General features: G+C 27.9%; 1 protein-coding gene across 3 annotated transcripts in view; it reads right to left on the bottom strand.

Annotated features, from left to right (window-relative positions):
- The window catches only part of LOC145676131 (uncharacterized), a 997,262-nt gene that overhangs the window by 14,398 nt on the left and 969,570 nt on the right, over positions 1-13,294 (bottom strand). For 2 of the 3 annotated variants that reach the window (XM_081747034.1, XM_081747035.1), the window contains one exon: positions 10,156-10,244. In XM_081747034.1, coding sequence (XP_081603160.1) covers positions 10,156-10,244 — 89 coding nt within the window. Of the gene's footprint in view, positions 1-10,155; positions 10,245-13,294 lie in introns of those variants that run through there. The other variant, XR_014129303.1, reaches the window with a different exon arrangement.

Genomic DNA, 13,294 nt, shown 5'->3' with positions numbered 1-13,294 from the left:
TAACATTAAAGAATATATTTGTAGCCTTTCTCTTGTATTACCTTTTAACTAGCATTTTGTCACGTAATATCTTAAAGAATATATTTGTAGTCTTTCCTTTGTATCATCTTTCAAATAGTATTAAATAATATATTTGTAGTCTTTCTCTTGTATTACCTTTTAACTAGCATTTTGTCACGTAATATCTTAAAGAACATATTTGTAGTCTTTCCTTTGTATCATCTTTCAACTAGTATTAAATAATATATTTGTAGCCTTTCTCTTGTATCATCTTTCAACTAGTATTTTGTCACATAATATCTTAAAGAATATATTTATAGTCTTTCCCTTGTATCATTTTCCAACCAGCATTTTGTCACATAATATCTTAAAGAACATATTTATAGTTTTCCCTTAATATCATCTTTCAACTAGTATTAAAGAATATATTTGTAATCTTTCCTTTGTATCATCTTCCAACCAGCATTTTGTCACATAATATCTTAAAGAACATATTTATAGTTTTCCCTTGATATCATCTTTCAATTAGTATTAAAGAATATATTTGTAGTCTTTCCTTTGTATCATCTTCCAACCAGCATTTTGTCACGTAATATCTTAAAGAATATAGTTGTAGTCTTTCCTTAATATCATCTTTCAATCAGCATTTTGTCACATATCTTAAAGAATATATTTACAGTTTTCACTTTAATATCATCTTTCAACTGGTATTAAAGAATATATTTGTAGTCTTTCCTTTGAATCATCTTCCAACCAGTATTAAAGAATATATTTGTAGTCTTTCCTTTGTATCATCTTTCAACTAACATTAAAGAATATATTTGTAGCCTTTCTCTTGTATTACCTTTTAACTAGCATTTTGTCACGTAATATCTTAAAAAAAATATATTTGTAGTCTTTCCTTTGTATCATCTTTCAACTAGTATTAAATAATATATTTGTAGTCTTTCTCTTGTATTACCTTTTAACTAGCATTTTGTCACGTAATATCTTAAGGAACATATTTGTAGTCTTTCCTTTGTATCATCTTTCAACTAGTATTAAATAATATATTTGTAGCCTTTCTCTTGTATCATCTTTCAACTAGTATTTTGTCACATAATATCTTAAAGAATATATTTATAGTCTTTCCCTTGTATCATTTTCCAACCAGCATTTTGTCACATAATATCTTAAAGAACATATTTATAGTTTTCCCTTAATATCGTCTTTCAACTGGTATTAAAGAATATATTTGTAGTCTTTCTCTTGTATCATCTTTCAACTAGCATTTTGTCACGTAATATCTTAAGGAATATATTTGTAGTCTTTCCTTAATATCATCTTTCAACTAGTATTAAAGAATATATTTGTAGTGTTTCCTTTGTATCATTTTCCAACCAGCATTTTGTCACATAATATTTTAAAGAACATATTTATAGTTTTCCCTTAATATCATCTTTCAATTAGTATTAAAGAATATATTTGTAGTCTTTCCTTTGTATCATCTTCCAACCAGCATTTTGTCACGTAATATCTTAAAGAATATAGTTGTAGTCTTTCCTTAATATCATCTTTCAATCAGCATTTTTTCACATATCTTAAAGAATATATTTACAGTTTTCACTTTAATATCATCTTTCAACTGGTATTAAAGAATATATTTGTAGTCTTTCCTTTGAATCATCTTCCAACCAGTATTAAAGAATATATTTGTAGTCTTTCCTTTGTATCATCTTTCAACTAACATTAAAGAATATATTTGTAGCCTTTCTCTTGTATTACCTTTTAACTAGCATTTTGTCACGTAATATCTTAAAAAAAATATATTTGTAGTCTTTCCTTTGTATCATCTTTCAACTAGTATTAAATAATATATTTGTAGTCTTTCTCTTGTATTACCTTTTAACTAGCATTTTGTCACGTAATATCTTAAGGAACATATTTGTAGTCTTTCCTTTGTATCATCTTTCAACTAGTATTAAATAATATATTTGTAGCCTTTCTCTTGTATCATCTTTCAACTAGTATTTTGTCACATAATATCTTAAAGAATATATTTATAGTCTTTCCCTTGTATCATTTTCCAACCAGCATTTTGTCACATAATATCTTAAAGAACATATTTATAGTTTTCCCTTAATATCATCTTTCAACTAGTATTAAAGAATATATTTGTAATCTTTCCTTTGTATCATCTTCCAACCAGCATTTTGTCACATAATATCTTAAAGAACATATTTATAGTTTTCCCTTAATATCATCTTTCAACTAGTATTAAAGAATATATTTGTAGTCTTTCCTTTGTATCATCTTCCAACCAGCATTTTGTCACGTAATATCTTAAAGAATATATTTGTAGTCTTTCCTTAATATCATCTTTCAATCAGCATTTTGTCACATATCTTAAAGAATATATTTACAGTTTTCACTTTAATATCATCTTTCAACTGGTATTAAAGAATATATTTGTAGTCTTTCCTTTGAATCATCTTCCAACCAGTATTAAAGAATATATTTGTAGTCTTTCCTTTGTATCATCTTTCAACTAACATTAAAGAATATATTTGTAGCCTTTCTCTTGTATTACCTTTTAACTAGCATTTTGTCACGTAATATCTTAAAGAATATATTTGTAGTCTTTCCTTTGTATCATCTTTCAACTAGTATTAAATAATATATTTGTAGTCTTTTTCTTGTATTACCTTTTAACTAGCATTTTGTCACGTAATATCTTAAAGAACATATTTGTAGTCTTTCCTTTGTATCATCTTTCAACTAGTATTAAATAATATATTTGTAGTCTTTCTCTTGTATCATCTTTCAACTAGTATTTTGTCACATAATATCTTAAAGAATATATTTATAGTCTTTCCCTTGTATCATTTTCCAACCAGCATTTTGTCACATAATATCTTAAAGAACATATTTATAGTTTTCCCTTAATATCATCTTTCAACTAGTATTAAAGAATATATTTGTAATCTTTCCTTTGTATCATCTTCCAACCAGCATTTTGTCACATAATATCTTAAAGAACATATTTATAGTTTTCCCTTAATATCATCTTTCAACTAGTATTAAAGAATATATTTGTAGTCTTTCCTTTGTATCATCTTCCAACCAGCATTTTGTCACGTAATATCTTAAAGAATATATTTGTAGTCTTTCCTTAATATCATCTTTCAATCAGCATTTTGTCACATATCTTAAAGAATATATTTACAGTTTTCACTTTAATATCATCTTTCAACTGGTATTAAAGAATATATTTGTAGTCTTTCCTTTGAATCATCTTCCAACCAGTATTAAAGAATATATTTGTAGTCTTTCCTTTGTATCATCTTTCAACTAACATTAAAGAATATATTTGTAGCCTTTCTCTTGTATTACCTTTTAACTAGCATTTTGTCACGTAATATCTTAAAAAAAATATATTTGTAGTCTTTCCTTTGTATCATCTTTCAAATAGTATTAAATAATATATTTGTAGTCTTTCTCTTGTATTACCTTTTAACTAGCATTTTGTCACGTAATATCTTAAGGAACATATTTGTAGTCTTTCCTTTGTATCATCTTTCAACTAGTATTAAATAATATATTTGTAGCCTTTCTCTTGTATCATCTTTCAACTAGTATTTTGTCACATAATATCTTAAAGAATATATTTATAGTCTTTCCCTTGTATCATTTTCCAACCAGCATTTTGTCACATAATATCTTAAAGAACATATTTATAGTTTTCCCTTAATATCATCTTTCAACTAGTATTAAAGAATATATTTGTAATCTTTCCTTTGTATCATCTTCCAACCAGCATTTTGTCACATAATATCTTAAAGAACATATTTATAGTTTTCCCTTAATATCATCTTTCAACTAGTATTAAAGAATATATTTGTAGTCTTTCCTTTGTATCATCTTCCAACCAGCATTTTGTCACGTAATATCTTAAAGAATATATTTGTAGTCTTTCCTTAATATCATCTTTCAATCAGCATTTTGTCACATATCTTAAAGAATATATTTACAGTTTTCACTTTAATATCATCTTTCAACTGGTATTAAAGAATATATTTGTAGTCTTTCCTTTGAATCATCTTCCAACCAGTATTAAAGAATATATTTGTAGTCTTTCCTTTGTATCATCTTTCAACTAACATTAAAGAATATATTTGTAGCCTTTCTCTTGTATTACCTTTTAACTAGCATTTTGTCACGTAATATCTTAAAGAATATATTTGTAGTCTTTCCTTTGTATCATCTTTCAACTAGTATTAAATAATATATTTGTAGTCTTTTTCTTGTATTACCTTTTAACTAGCATTTTGTCACGTAATATCTTAAAGAACATATTTGTAGTCTTTCCTTTGTATCATCTTTCAACTAGTATTAAATAATATATTTGTAGTCTTTCTCTTGTATCATCTTTCAACTAGTATTTTGTCACATAATATCTTAAAGAATATATTTATAGTCTTTCCCTTGTATCATTTTCCAACCAGCATTTTGTCACATAATATCTTAAAGAACATATTTATAGTTTTCCCTTAATATCATCTTTCAACTAGTATTAAAGAATATATTTGTAATCTTTCCTTTGTATCATCTTCCAACCAGCATTTTGTCACATAATATCTTAAAGAACATATTTATAGTTTTCCCTTAATATCATCTTTCAACTAGTATTAAAGAATATATTTGTAGTCTTTCCTTTGTATCATCTTCCAACCAGCATTTTGTCACGTAATATCTTAAAGAATATATTTGTAGTCTTTCCTTAATATCATCTTTCAATCAGCATTTTGTCACATATCTTAAAGAATATATTTACAGTTTTCACTTTAATATCATCTTTCAACTGGTATTAAAGAATATATTTGTAGTCTTTCCTTTGAATCATCTTCCAACCAGTATTAAAGAATATATTTGTAGTCTTTCCTTTGTATCATCTTTCAACTAACATTAAAGAATATATTTGTAGCCTTTCTCTTGTATTACCTTTTAACTAGCATTTTGTCACGTAATATCTTAAAGAATATATTTGTAGTCTTTCCTTTGTATCATCTTTCAAATAGTATTAAATAATATATTTGTAGTCTTTCTCTTGTATTACCTTTTAACTAGCATTTTGTCACGTAATATCTTAAAGAACATATTTGTAGTCTTTCCTTTGTATCATCTTTCAACTAGTATTAAATAATATATTTGTAGCCTTTCTCTTGTATCATCTTTCAACTAGTATTTTGTCACATAATATCTTAAAGAATATATTTATAGTCTTTCCCTTGTATCATTTTCCAACCAGCATTTTGTCACATAGTATCTTAAAGAACATATTTATAGTTTTCCCTTAATATCATCTTTCAACTAGTATTAAAGAATATATTTGTAATCTTTCCTTTGTATCATCTTCCAACCAGCATTTTGTCACATAATATCTTAAAGAACATATTTATAGTTTTCCCTTGATATCATCTTTCAATTAGTATTAAAGAATATATTTGTAGTCTTTCCTTTGTATCATCTTCCAACCAGCATTTTGTCACGTAATATCTTAAAGAATATAGTTGTAGTCTTTCCTTAATATCATCTTTCAATCAGCATTTTGTCACATATCTTAAAGAATATATTTACAGTTTTCACTTTAATATCATCTTTCAACTGGTATTAAAGAATATATTTGTAGTCTTTCCTTTGAATCATCTTCCAACCAGTATTAAAGAATATATTTGTAGTCTTTCCTTTGTATCATCTTTCAACTAACATTAAAGAATATATTTGTAGCCTTTCTCTTGTATTACCTTTTAACTAGCATTTTGTCACGTAATATCTTAAAAAAAATATATTTGTAGTCTTTCCTTTGTATCATCTTTCAACTAGTATTAAATAATATATTTGTAGTCTTTCTCTTGTATTACCTTTTAACTAGCATTTTGTCACGTAATATCTTAAGGAACATATTTGTAGTCTTTCCTTTGTATCATCTTTCAACTAGTATTAAATAATATATTTGTAGCCTTTCTCTTGTATCATCTTTCAACTAGTATTTTGTCACATAATATCTTAAAGAATATATTTATAGTCTTTCCCTTGTATCATTTTCCAACCAGCATTTTGTCACATAATATCTTAAAGAACATATTTATAGTTTTCCCTTAATATCATCTTTCAACTAGTATTAAAGAATATATTTGTAATCTTTCCTTTGTATCAGCTTCCAACCAGCATTTTGTCACATAATATCTTAAAGAACATATTTATAGTTTTCCCTTAATATCATCTTTCAACTAGTATTAAAGAATATATTTGTAGTCTTTCCTTTGTATCATCTTCCAACCAGCATTTTGTCACGTAATATCTTAAAGAATATATTTGTAGTCTTTCCTTAATATCATCTTTCAATCAGCATTTTGTCACATATCTTAAAGAATATATTTACAGTTTTCACTTTAATATCATCTTTCAACTGGTATTAAAGAATATATTTGTAGTCTTTCCTTTGAATCATCTTCCAACCAGTATTAAAGAATATATTTGTAGTCTTTCCTTTGTATCATCTTTCAACTAACATTAAAGAATATATTTGTAGCCTTTCTCTTGTATTACCTTTTAACTAGCATTTTGTCACGTAATATCTTAAAGAATATATTTGTAGTCTTTCCTTTGTATCATCTTTCAAATAGTATTAAATAATATATTTGTAGTCTTTCTCTTGTATTACCTTTTAACTAGCATTTTGTCACGTAATATCTTAAAGAACATATTTGTAGTCTTTCCTTTGTATCATCTTTCAACTAGTATTAAATAATATATTTGTAGCCTTTCTCTTGTATCATCTTTCAACTAGTATTTTGTCACATAATATCTTAAAGAATATATTTATAGTCTTTCCCTTGTATCATTTTCCAACCAGCATTTTGTCACATAATATCTTAAAGAACATATTTATAGTTTTCCCTTAATATCATCTTTCAACTAGTATTAAAGAATATATTTGTAATCTTTCCTTTGTATCATCTTCCAACCAGCATTTTGTCACATAATATCTTAAAGAACATATTTATAGTTTTCCCTTGATATCATCTTTCAATTAGTATTAAAGAATATATTTGTAGTCTTTCCTTTGTATCATCTTCCAACCAGCATTTTGTCACGTAATATCTTAAAGAATATAGTTGTAGTCTTTCCTTAATATCATCTTTCAATCAGCATTTTGTCACATATCTTAAAGAATATATTTACAGTTTTCACTTTAATATCATCTTTCAACTGGTATTAAAGAATATATTTGTAGTCTTTCCTTTGAATCATCTTCCAACCAGTATTAAAGAATATATTTGTAGTCTTTCCTTTGTATCATCTTTCAACTAACATTAAAGAATATATTTGTAGCCTTTCTCTTGTATTACCTTTTAACTAGCATTTTGTCACGTAATATCTTAAAAAAAATATATTTGTAGTCTTTCCTTTGTATCATCTTTCAACTAGTATTAAATAATATATTTGTAGTCTTTCTCTTGTATTACCTTTTAACTAGCATTTTGTCACGTAATATCTTAAGGAACATATTTGTAGTCTTTCCTTTGTATCATCTTTCAACTAGTATTAAATAATATATTTGTAGCCTTTCTCTTGTATCATCTTTCAACTAGTATTTTGTCACATAATATCTTAAAGAATATATTTATAGTCTTTCCCTTGTATCATTTTCCAACCAGCATTTTGTCACATAATATCTTAAAGAACATATTTATAGTTTTCCCTTAATATCGTCTTTCAACTGGTATTAAAGAATATATTTGTAGTCTTTCTCTTGTATCATCTTTCAACTAGCATTTTGTCACGTAATATCTTAAGGAATATATTTGTAGTCTTTCCTTAATATCATCTTTCAACTAGTATTAAAGAATATATTTGTAGTGTTTCCTTTGTATCATTTTCCAACCAGCATTTTGTCACATAATATTTTAAAGAACATATTTATAGTTTTCCCTTAATATCATCTTTCAATTAGTATTAAAGAATATATTTGTAGTCTTTCCTTTGTATCATCTTCCAATCAGCATTTTGTCACGTAATATCTTAAAGAATATATTTGTAGTCTTTCCTTAATATCATCTTTCAATCAGCATTTTTTCACATATCTTAAAGAATATATTTACAGTTTTCACTTTAATATCATCTTTCAACTGGTATTAAAGAATATATTTGTAGTCTTTCCTTTGAATCATCTTCCAACCAGTATTAAAGAATATATTTGTAGTCTTTCCTTTGTATCATCTTCCAACCAGCATTTTGTCACATAATATCTTAAAGAATATATTTGTAGTCTTTCCTTTGTATCATCTTTCAAATAGTATTAAAGAATATATTTGTAGTCTTTCTCTTGTATCATCTTTCAACTAGTATTTTGTCACGTAATATCTTAAAGAAGAACTAATTGTTTATTTTTACGATGAATATATGTAAAATATCATACAATTTCAATCGGTATTATAGCATCATTAGAAAGGATCTCAAAATACATAATATATAATGACTGTGGTAAGAGTTCTCGATCGGAAGATATACTAAATTAAAATTTTAAATAATACTTGTCATTATATCTAATAAATATTCTTTTATATTTTATTTCTTTTATTACTTTCACGTCATTCGTTTTAGTTTCTTGCCTAGTTTGACCTTCATGTTCTCATTTTATTCAACTGTTTTATTTTCTTCAATATGACCATTTGAAGAAAGAAGAAATAAAGATACTTTCATATATGTCACCAGGTTTGCGATTTATAAATAGTTGTGAAATCTATCCGCTCACATTTCCTTCAAGAGTTTTATATATACTATTATTTCAATTAAAACTAACATAAACAAAAAAAAGTTTATTAATTTATAGTATACATGAATACTGTACTATAGTAATATGAATTTTACACTTTTTGAGCTTGATATTGATATATTTTATCCGTTTCGCCATATTAGTTGCACTCATACTCCCACATATATTCTAACTTTCATGGATTTCTACTAGTATCAAACTCAGTGCTCTATAATTTTCTTTTGGTATTTTGTTTCTTTGTACAATTGCCAATATGTATAACAAATAAATTGTAAATAAAAAAAAACTTGTTTAACTCATTTAGCATTTATTCTGTATGATCGATACGCAGAGACAATAGAAAATAATAATAAAAAAAAAAGGAATTCATTCTGTGTGATCGACACGCAGGGTTACAAACTTCTAATAACTCATGCTATTTTCTGAAAACTATAAATGTTGTATTCATATATTATTTGTGTTGAAAAAATCAATCGCCAAAATTCGCATTGGTCATCCATTATTTAGCTGCTAACTATATGCTTGGAGACAACTACATTTATACACGTTACAGAAAGCTGAGACGTTTCTGGAATATTCAGAAATAGTATTGTTGTTTGCTTCCAATTTATCCGAAAATAGATAATCTTAGAAGATAATCTGTAGAAGTTCTGACAAGATTAAAGATTACAAACCATTGAATAAATATGCGGCTACATTTTAACTGTAACGCAATATTCAACATAACTAGATATCTCCCTAACATGTTTAATCAAAAGTTTGATATGCATTCCGATTTTTGCTTCTCATTAGTAATGCAAATCGTTAAGCATTAAATTAATACTTATACAACTTGATGATTAACTGTCATTGTCAATAGATTTGCTTCCATACAACTTTGTCCGGAGGTAGGAGCGGGGAGGAAGAAGAAATCATAGTATAAAGCGTATGTACCAGGGCATTGTTTTCTAAATCGCATATATATATATCTTAACTCTGGAGGAAAAAGGAGTCGAATAACTCCGAGATAGCAAAGCCTTCCCCATTGTCTTTACTAGGTATATATATATTCTAAACTGCTCGAACTGGTGGTTGACAGCAATTGTAATTCAGACATACGCGTATTACTCGCCTTCTATAACCTTAATTATATTGCCACAAACTTCTACTTCTGGATACATTTGCTAATCCCTTAAGTATTTTACATGATTCCAACCCTACACAGTGATGCCGATATTTGGTTAAGATACTGGCACAGAGCAACGTTAATGGAGAATATAACTGATCACAATAATAAAGAGTACGTAAACGTTAAAAAAAAAATAAATAAATAAAAAAAATAAAAACATAAACCATACCTGGAGCTAGCTTATACCCACGAGGCGGAACTTGGCCTGGACCCAGTTTGACCATTGACTCATTTCCCTCTTCTCTGGCAGACTTCGTGCTGAAATAATAATAATAATAATAATAATAATAATAATAATAATAATAATAATAATAATAATAATAATAATAATAATAATAATAATAATAATAATAATAAAAAAATATTTGAAATATTTTAAATACGTATTATATATGTATATGTATATATGGATGGAATATCATCATCATCATCATCATAGATGTTCTGCCATTATTGGCAGTTTACTTGCAGCAACTGAGAAGCTTCCATGCTCCACGATCTTCCGCTAATCTCTTCGTCCTCACGTATGAATTCTGTTTTGATATCGTTCATTAATTATAGTCTCCTTCCTTTCCTTCCTCCCTTTCCTGCCACCATGCCCTCTAGCATGTCTCTCATGATATAGTTCCTTTTTACCCAATGTCCCCAACCAGTTTCTCTTCCTCTTCTTAATAATATTTCAAATTGTTATTTTCTCCCCCCACCATTTCTAACACCTTCTCATTCGTTTTCCGTTCAACCCAGTAAATCCCAGATGGAAATACTAGAATGGGAACAAAAAATTAAATACTTACCAGAAAATAATAATAAAAAACACACACTAAAAAAATTACATTACAAAGTTCTTCGCTAAAATACTTCATCACATAGGGAATGGAAAAAGTAAAGCCTTTAGTTAGGTGCCATCAGGGATGTAATGGGGCATATACGGAAGTATACGGCGTATACCCACCTAAAATTTTGTAGTCTGTCGTATACTCACCTTAAATTTACGAAAGAATGAGCGTATATTGGGGTGCCTATATGCCAAGTAGTCTTGCGTATACGCTATACTCTTGAAAACGATCTAGCGTATACCTTCCAGAAATTCTAGCATTACACCACTGGGTGCCATATTGGAATAGTTACATGATAATGATACAAGGTAAAAGTGAATGAGATTTAGTGAAGAAAGATGAAACTATCTGGACAACTACCATATTATTCTACATTTCACCATGACGTAAATCTGAATACTTTTAAGCTTTTCTTTATTCTTTAATTTCTCTTTTCTTTTTTCCCCCCAATTTCTTGGTCTTTCTATCTACTGTTGCCAGATCTACTGGCGTCGTCTAAAGTTGCTGCATTAGAAATACATTCTAGGTGTCTACAGTAGGATTGCCAGATCTTATGAAATGAAATGATATTAAATCTTTAAGTTTTACGTCCCACGGCTTATGCCAGCTAGGCTAAAGGAGACATGACGGTGAGAAATGGATAAAAAATAGTGGAATGAAGAAAGTGGGAGGAAACGGGAGAACACCGAGAAAAGCCATGCACATGGTGTTTGTCCACCACAAAGTTCACTTGGCGCGAGCTGGGATCGAACCAAGGACTCCATGCACTAGAGGTGAACGCTCTATCACTGAGCCACCGCGGCCCCATTAGATCTTACGTTTTCTCCATAAGTTTTACATTTTTCTGGCACGTTTTCCGTTATATGTTTTAATTTTCGCTATAAAATGATTGCTTTCGTTTTTTTTTAAATAAATAAAACGGATGATAGTCCTGGGCACTTTTAAAATGTTTTTATAAGTTAGTGCGAAAAGATGTTTCCTTTTCTTTTAATTAAAGGAATTGATTTCTCGTACAGTGTTAACAATGCAGTTCAACCTGGTATTCAGAGAGAAAATGCAACAAATTACGTTTTTATTTCGTACGTAACCGAAACCTCAAGATTATGTTTAAGAATAATTTTGTTTTCACATCTTAGCTTTTGTCTGTCTACACTATCTCGATCATATCGCAGTTTCGAAAGATCGTGATACACTGATGTCAGGAACATGAGCTACTGTGAACTAATAAAAGCAGAATATACTGATATCAGGAACGGAAGCTACTGTGAACCAATAAAAGCAGAATATACTGATGTCAGGAATAGAAGCTACTGTAAATTTATAAAAGCAGAATATACTGATACAGGAACAGAAGCTACTGTGAACTAATAAAAGCAGAATATACTAATATATGGAACAGAAGCTTCTGTGAACAAAAAAAAAAAAAAAAAAAAAAAAAAAAAAAAAAAAAAAAAAAACTATATTGATGTCAGGAACAGAATTTACTGTGAACTAATAAAAGCAGAACTCAAGTAGTTGTCAATTTCATTATATCCTGCAAGGATTTATTGAACGTATTTATGTATATAAGAAAAGGAAGCGACTCTATACATAAAGGAAGCGACTCTTAAAAGATGCACAATCTTCATTAAAATACAATTAAAAGGCAATAAAGACTTGTATAATACACTTGGTTGGTTGAATTTGAGTTTGGGGTTCGTTTCAGCACCGAGGCTATATAAGACGAGGATCTACAGATACCGAACCACATGAACACCTATTGGAAACTATAATATACTTCTTATTTTATGTGTTACGATCATTTTAATGAAACTGATCGTTTCCAATTAAAATTATTTTACGTTGCCACTTGAAATTATATATATATATGTTTATTGTATGTAAATTCTGAATATCACCTACCTTTTTTTCCCTTCTTCTCCCTAAAAATAATGAAATCTTCCTTTTTCTTCCTGAAAAATCTGGACCCTGGTCTATAGGCAACAAACTAGATATATATGGACTTAAACATTAAATGACCTGTAATTAACTATCTATGTTATTTATGCCTTACAATATATGTTGTACTTAGATGTTGTTAGTTTACAAGAATTATAATATTTTCTTCAAAGCTTTTGTATCTCCTAAAATTGAATATTGCTCACCGATATGGAATATGACCTGTACTGCAAACTTATCTCGTTTAGATTCTGTTCTTTTTTTTCTTGCCATTGTTAAACAGAGTTCCTTCAGTGCGTAGTCTTAATAAAACACAGCTCCTAACCTAACTTATACAGACTCCATTTACTCGACGTATGGTAGGAGACTTGCTTCTTCTCCACAAAATTATCAATTGAAAAATTGACTTCGAATTATTGGTTTCTGTTCTCGATTTTCGTGTACCTTGTCGCCTTGCTCACAGTCATACGTTATTAACATAGGTAACATCCAGACGATCAATTATACAACGTTCTTTATACTTCAAACTGGCAT

Source organism: Thermobia domestica, chromosome 18 (genome assembly GCF_964235325.1).
Source record: "Thermobia domestica chromosome 18, izTheDome1.hap1.1, whole genome shotgun sequence".
NCBI lineage: Eukaryota > Metazoa > Arthropoda > Insecta > Zygentoma > Lepismatidae > Thermobia > Thermobia domestica.
Note: the sequence above shows the minus strand (reverse complement) of the source record. Positions and strands in the feature narration are given on the sequence as shown.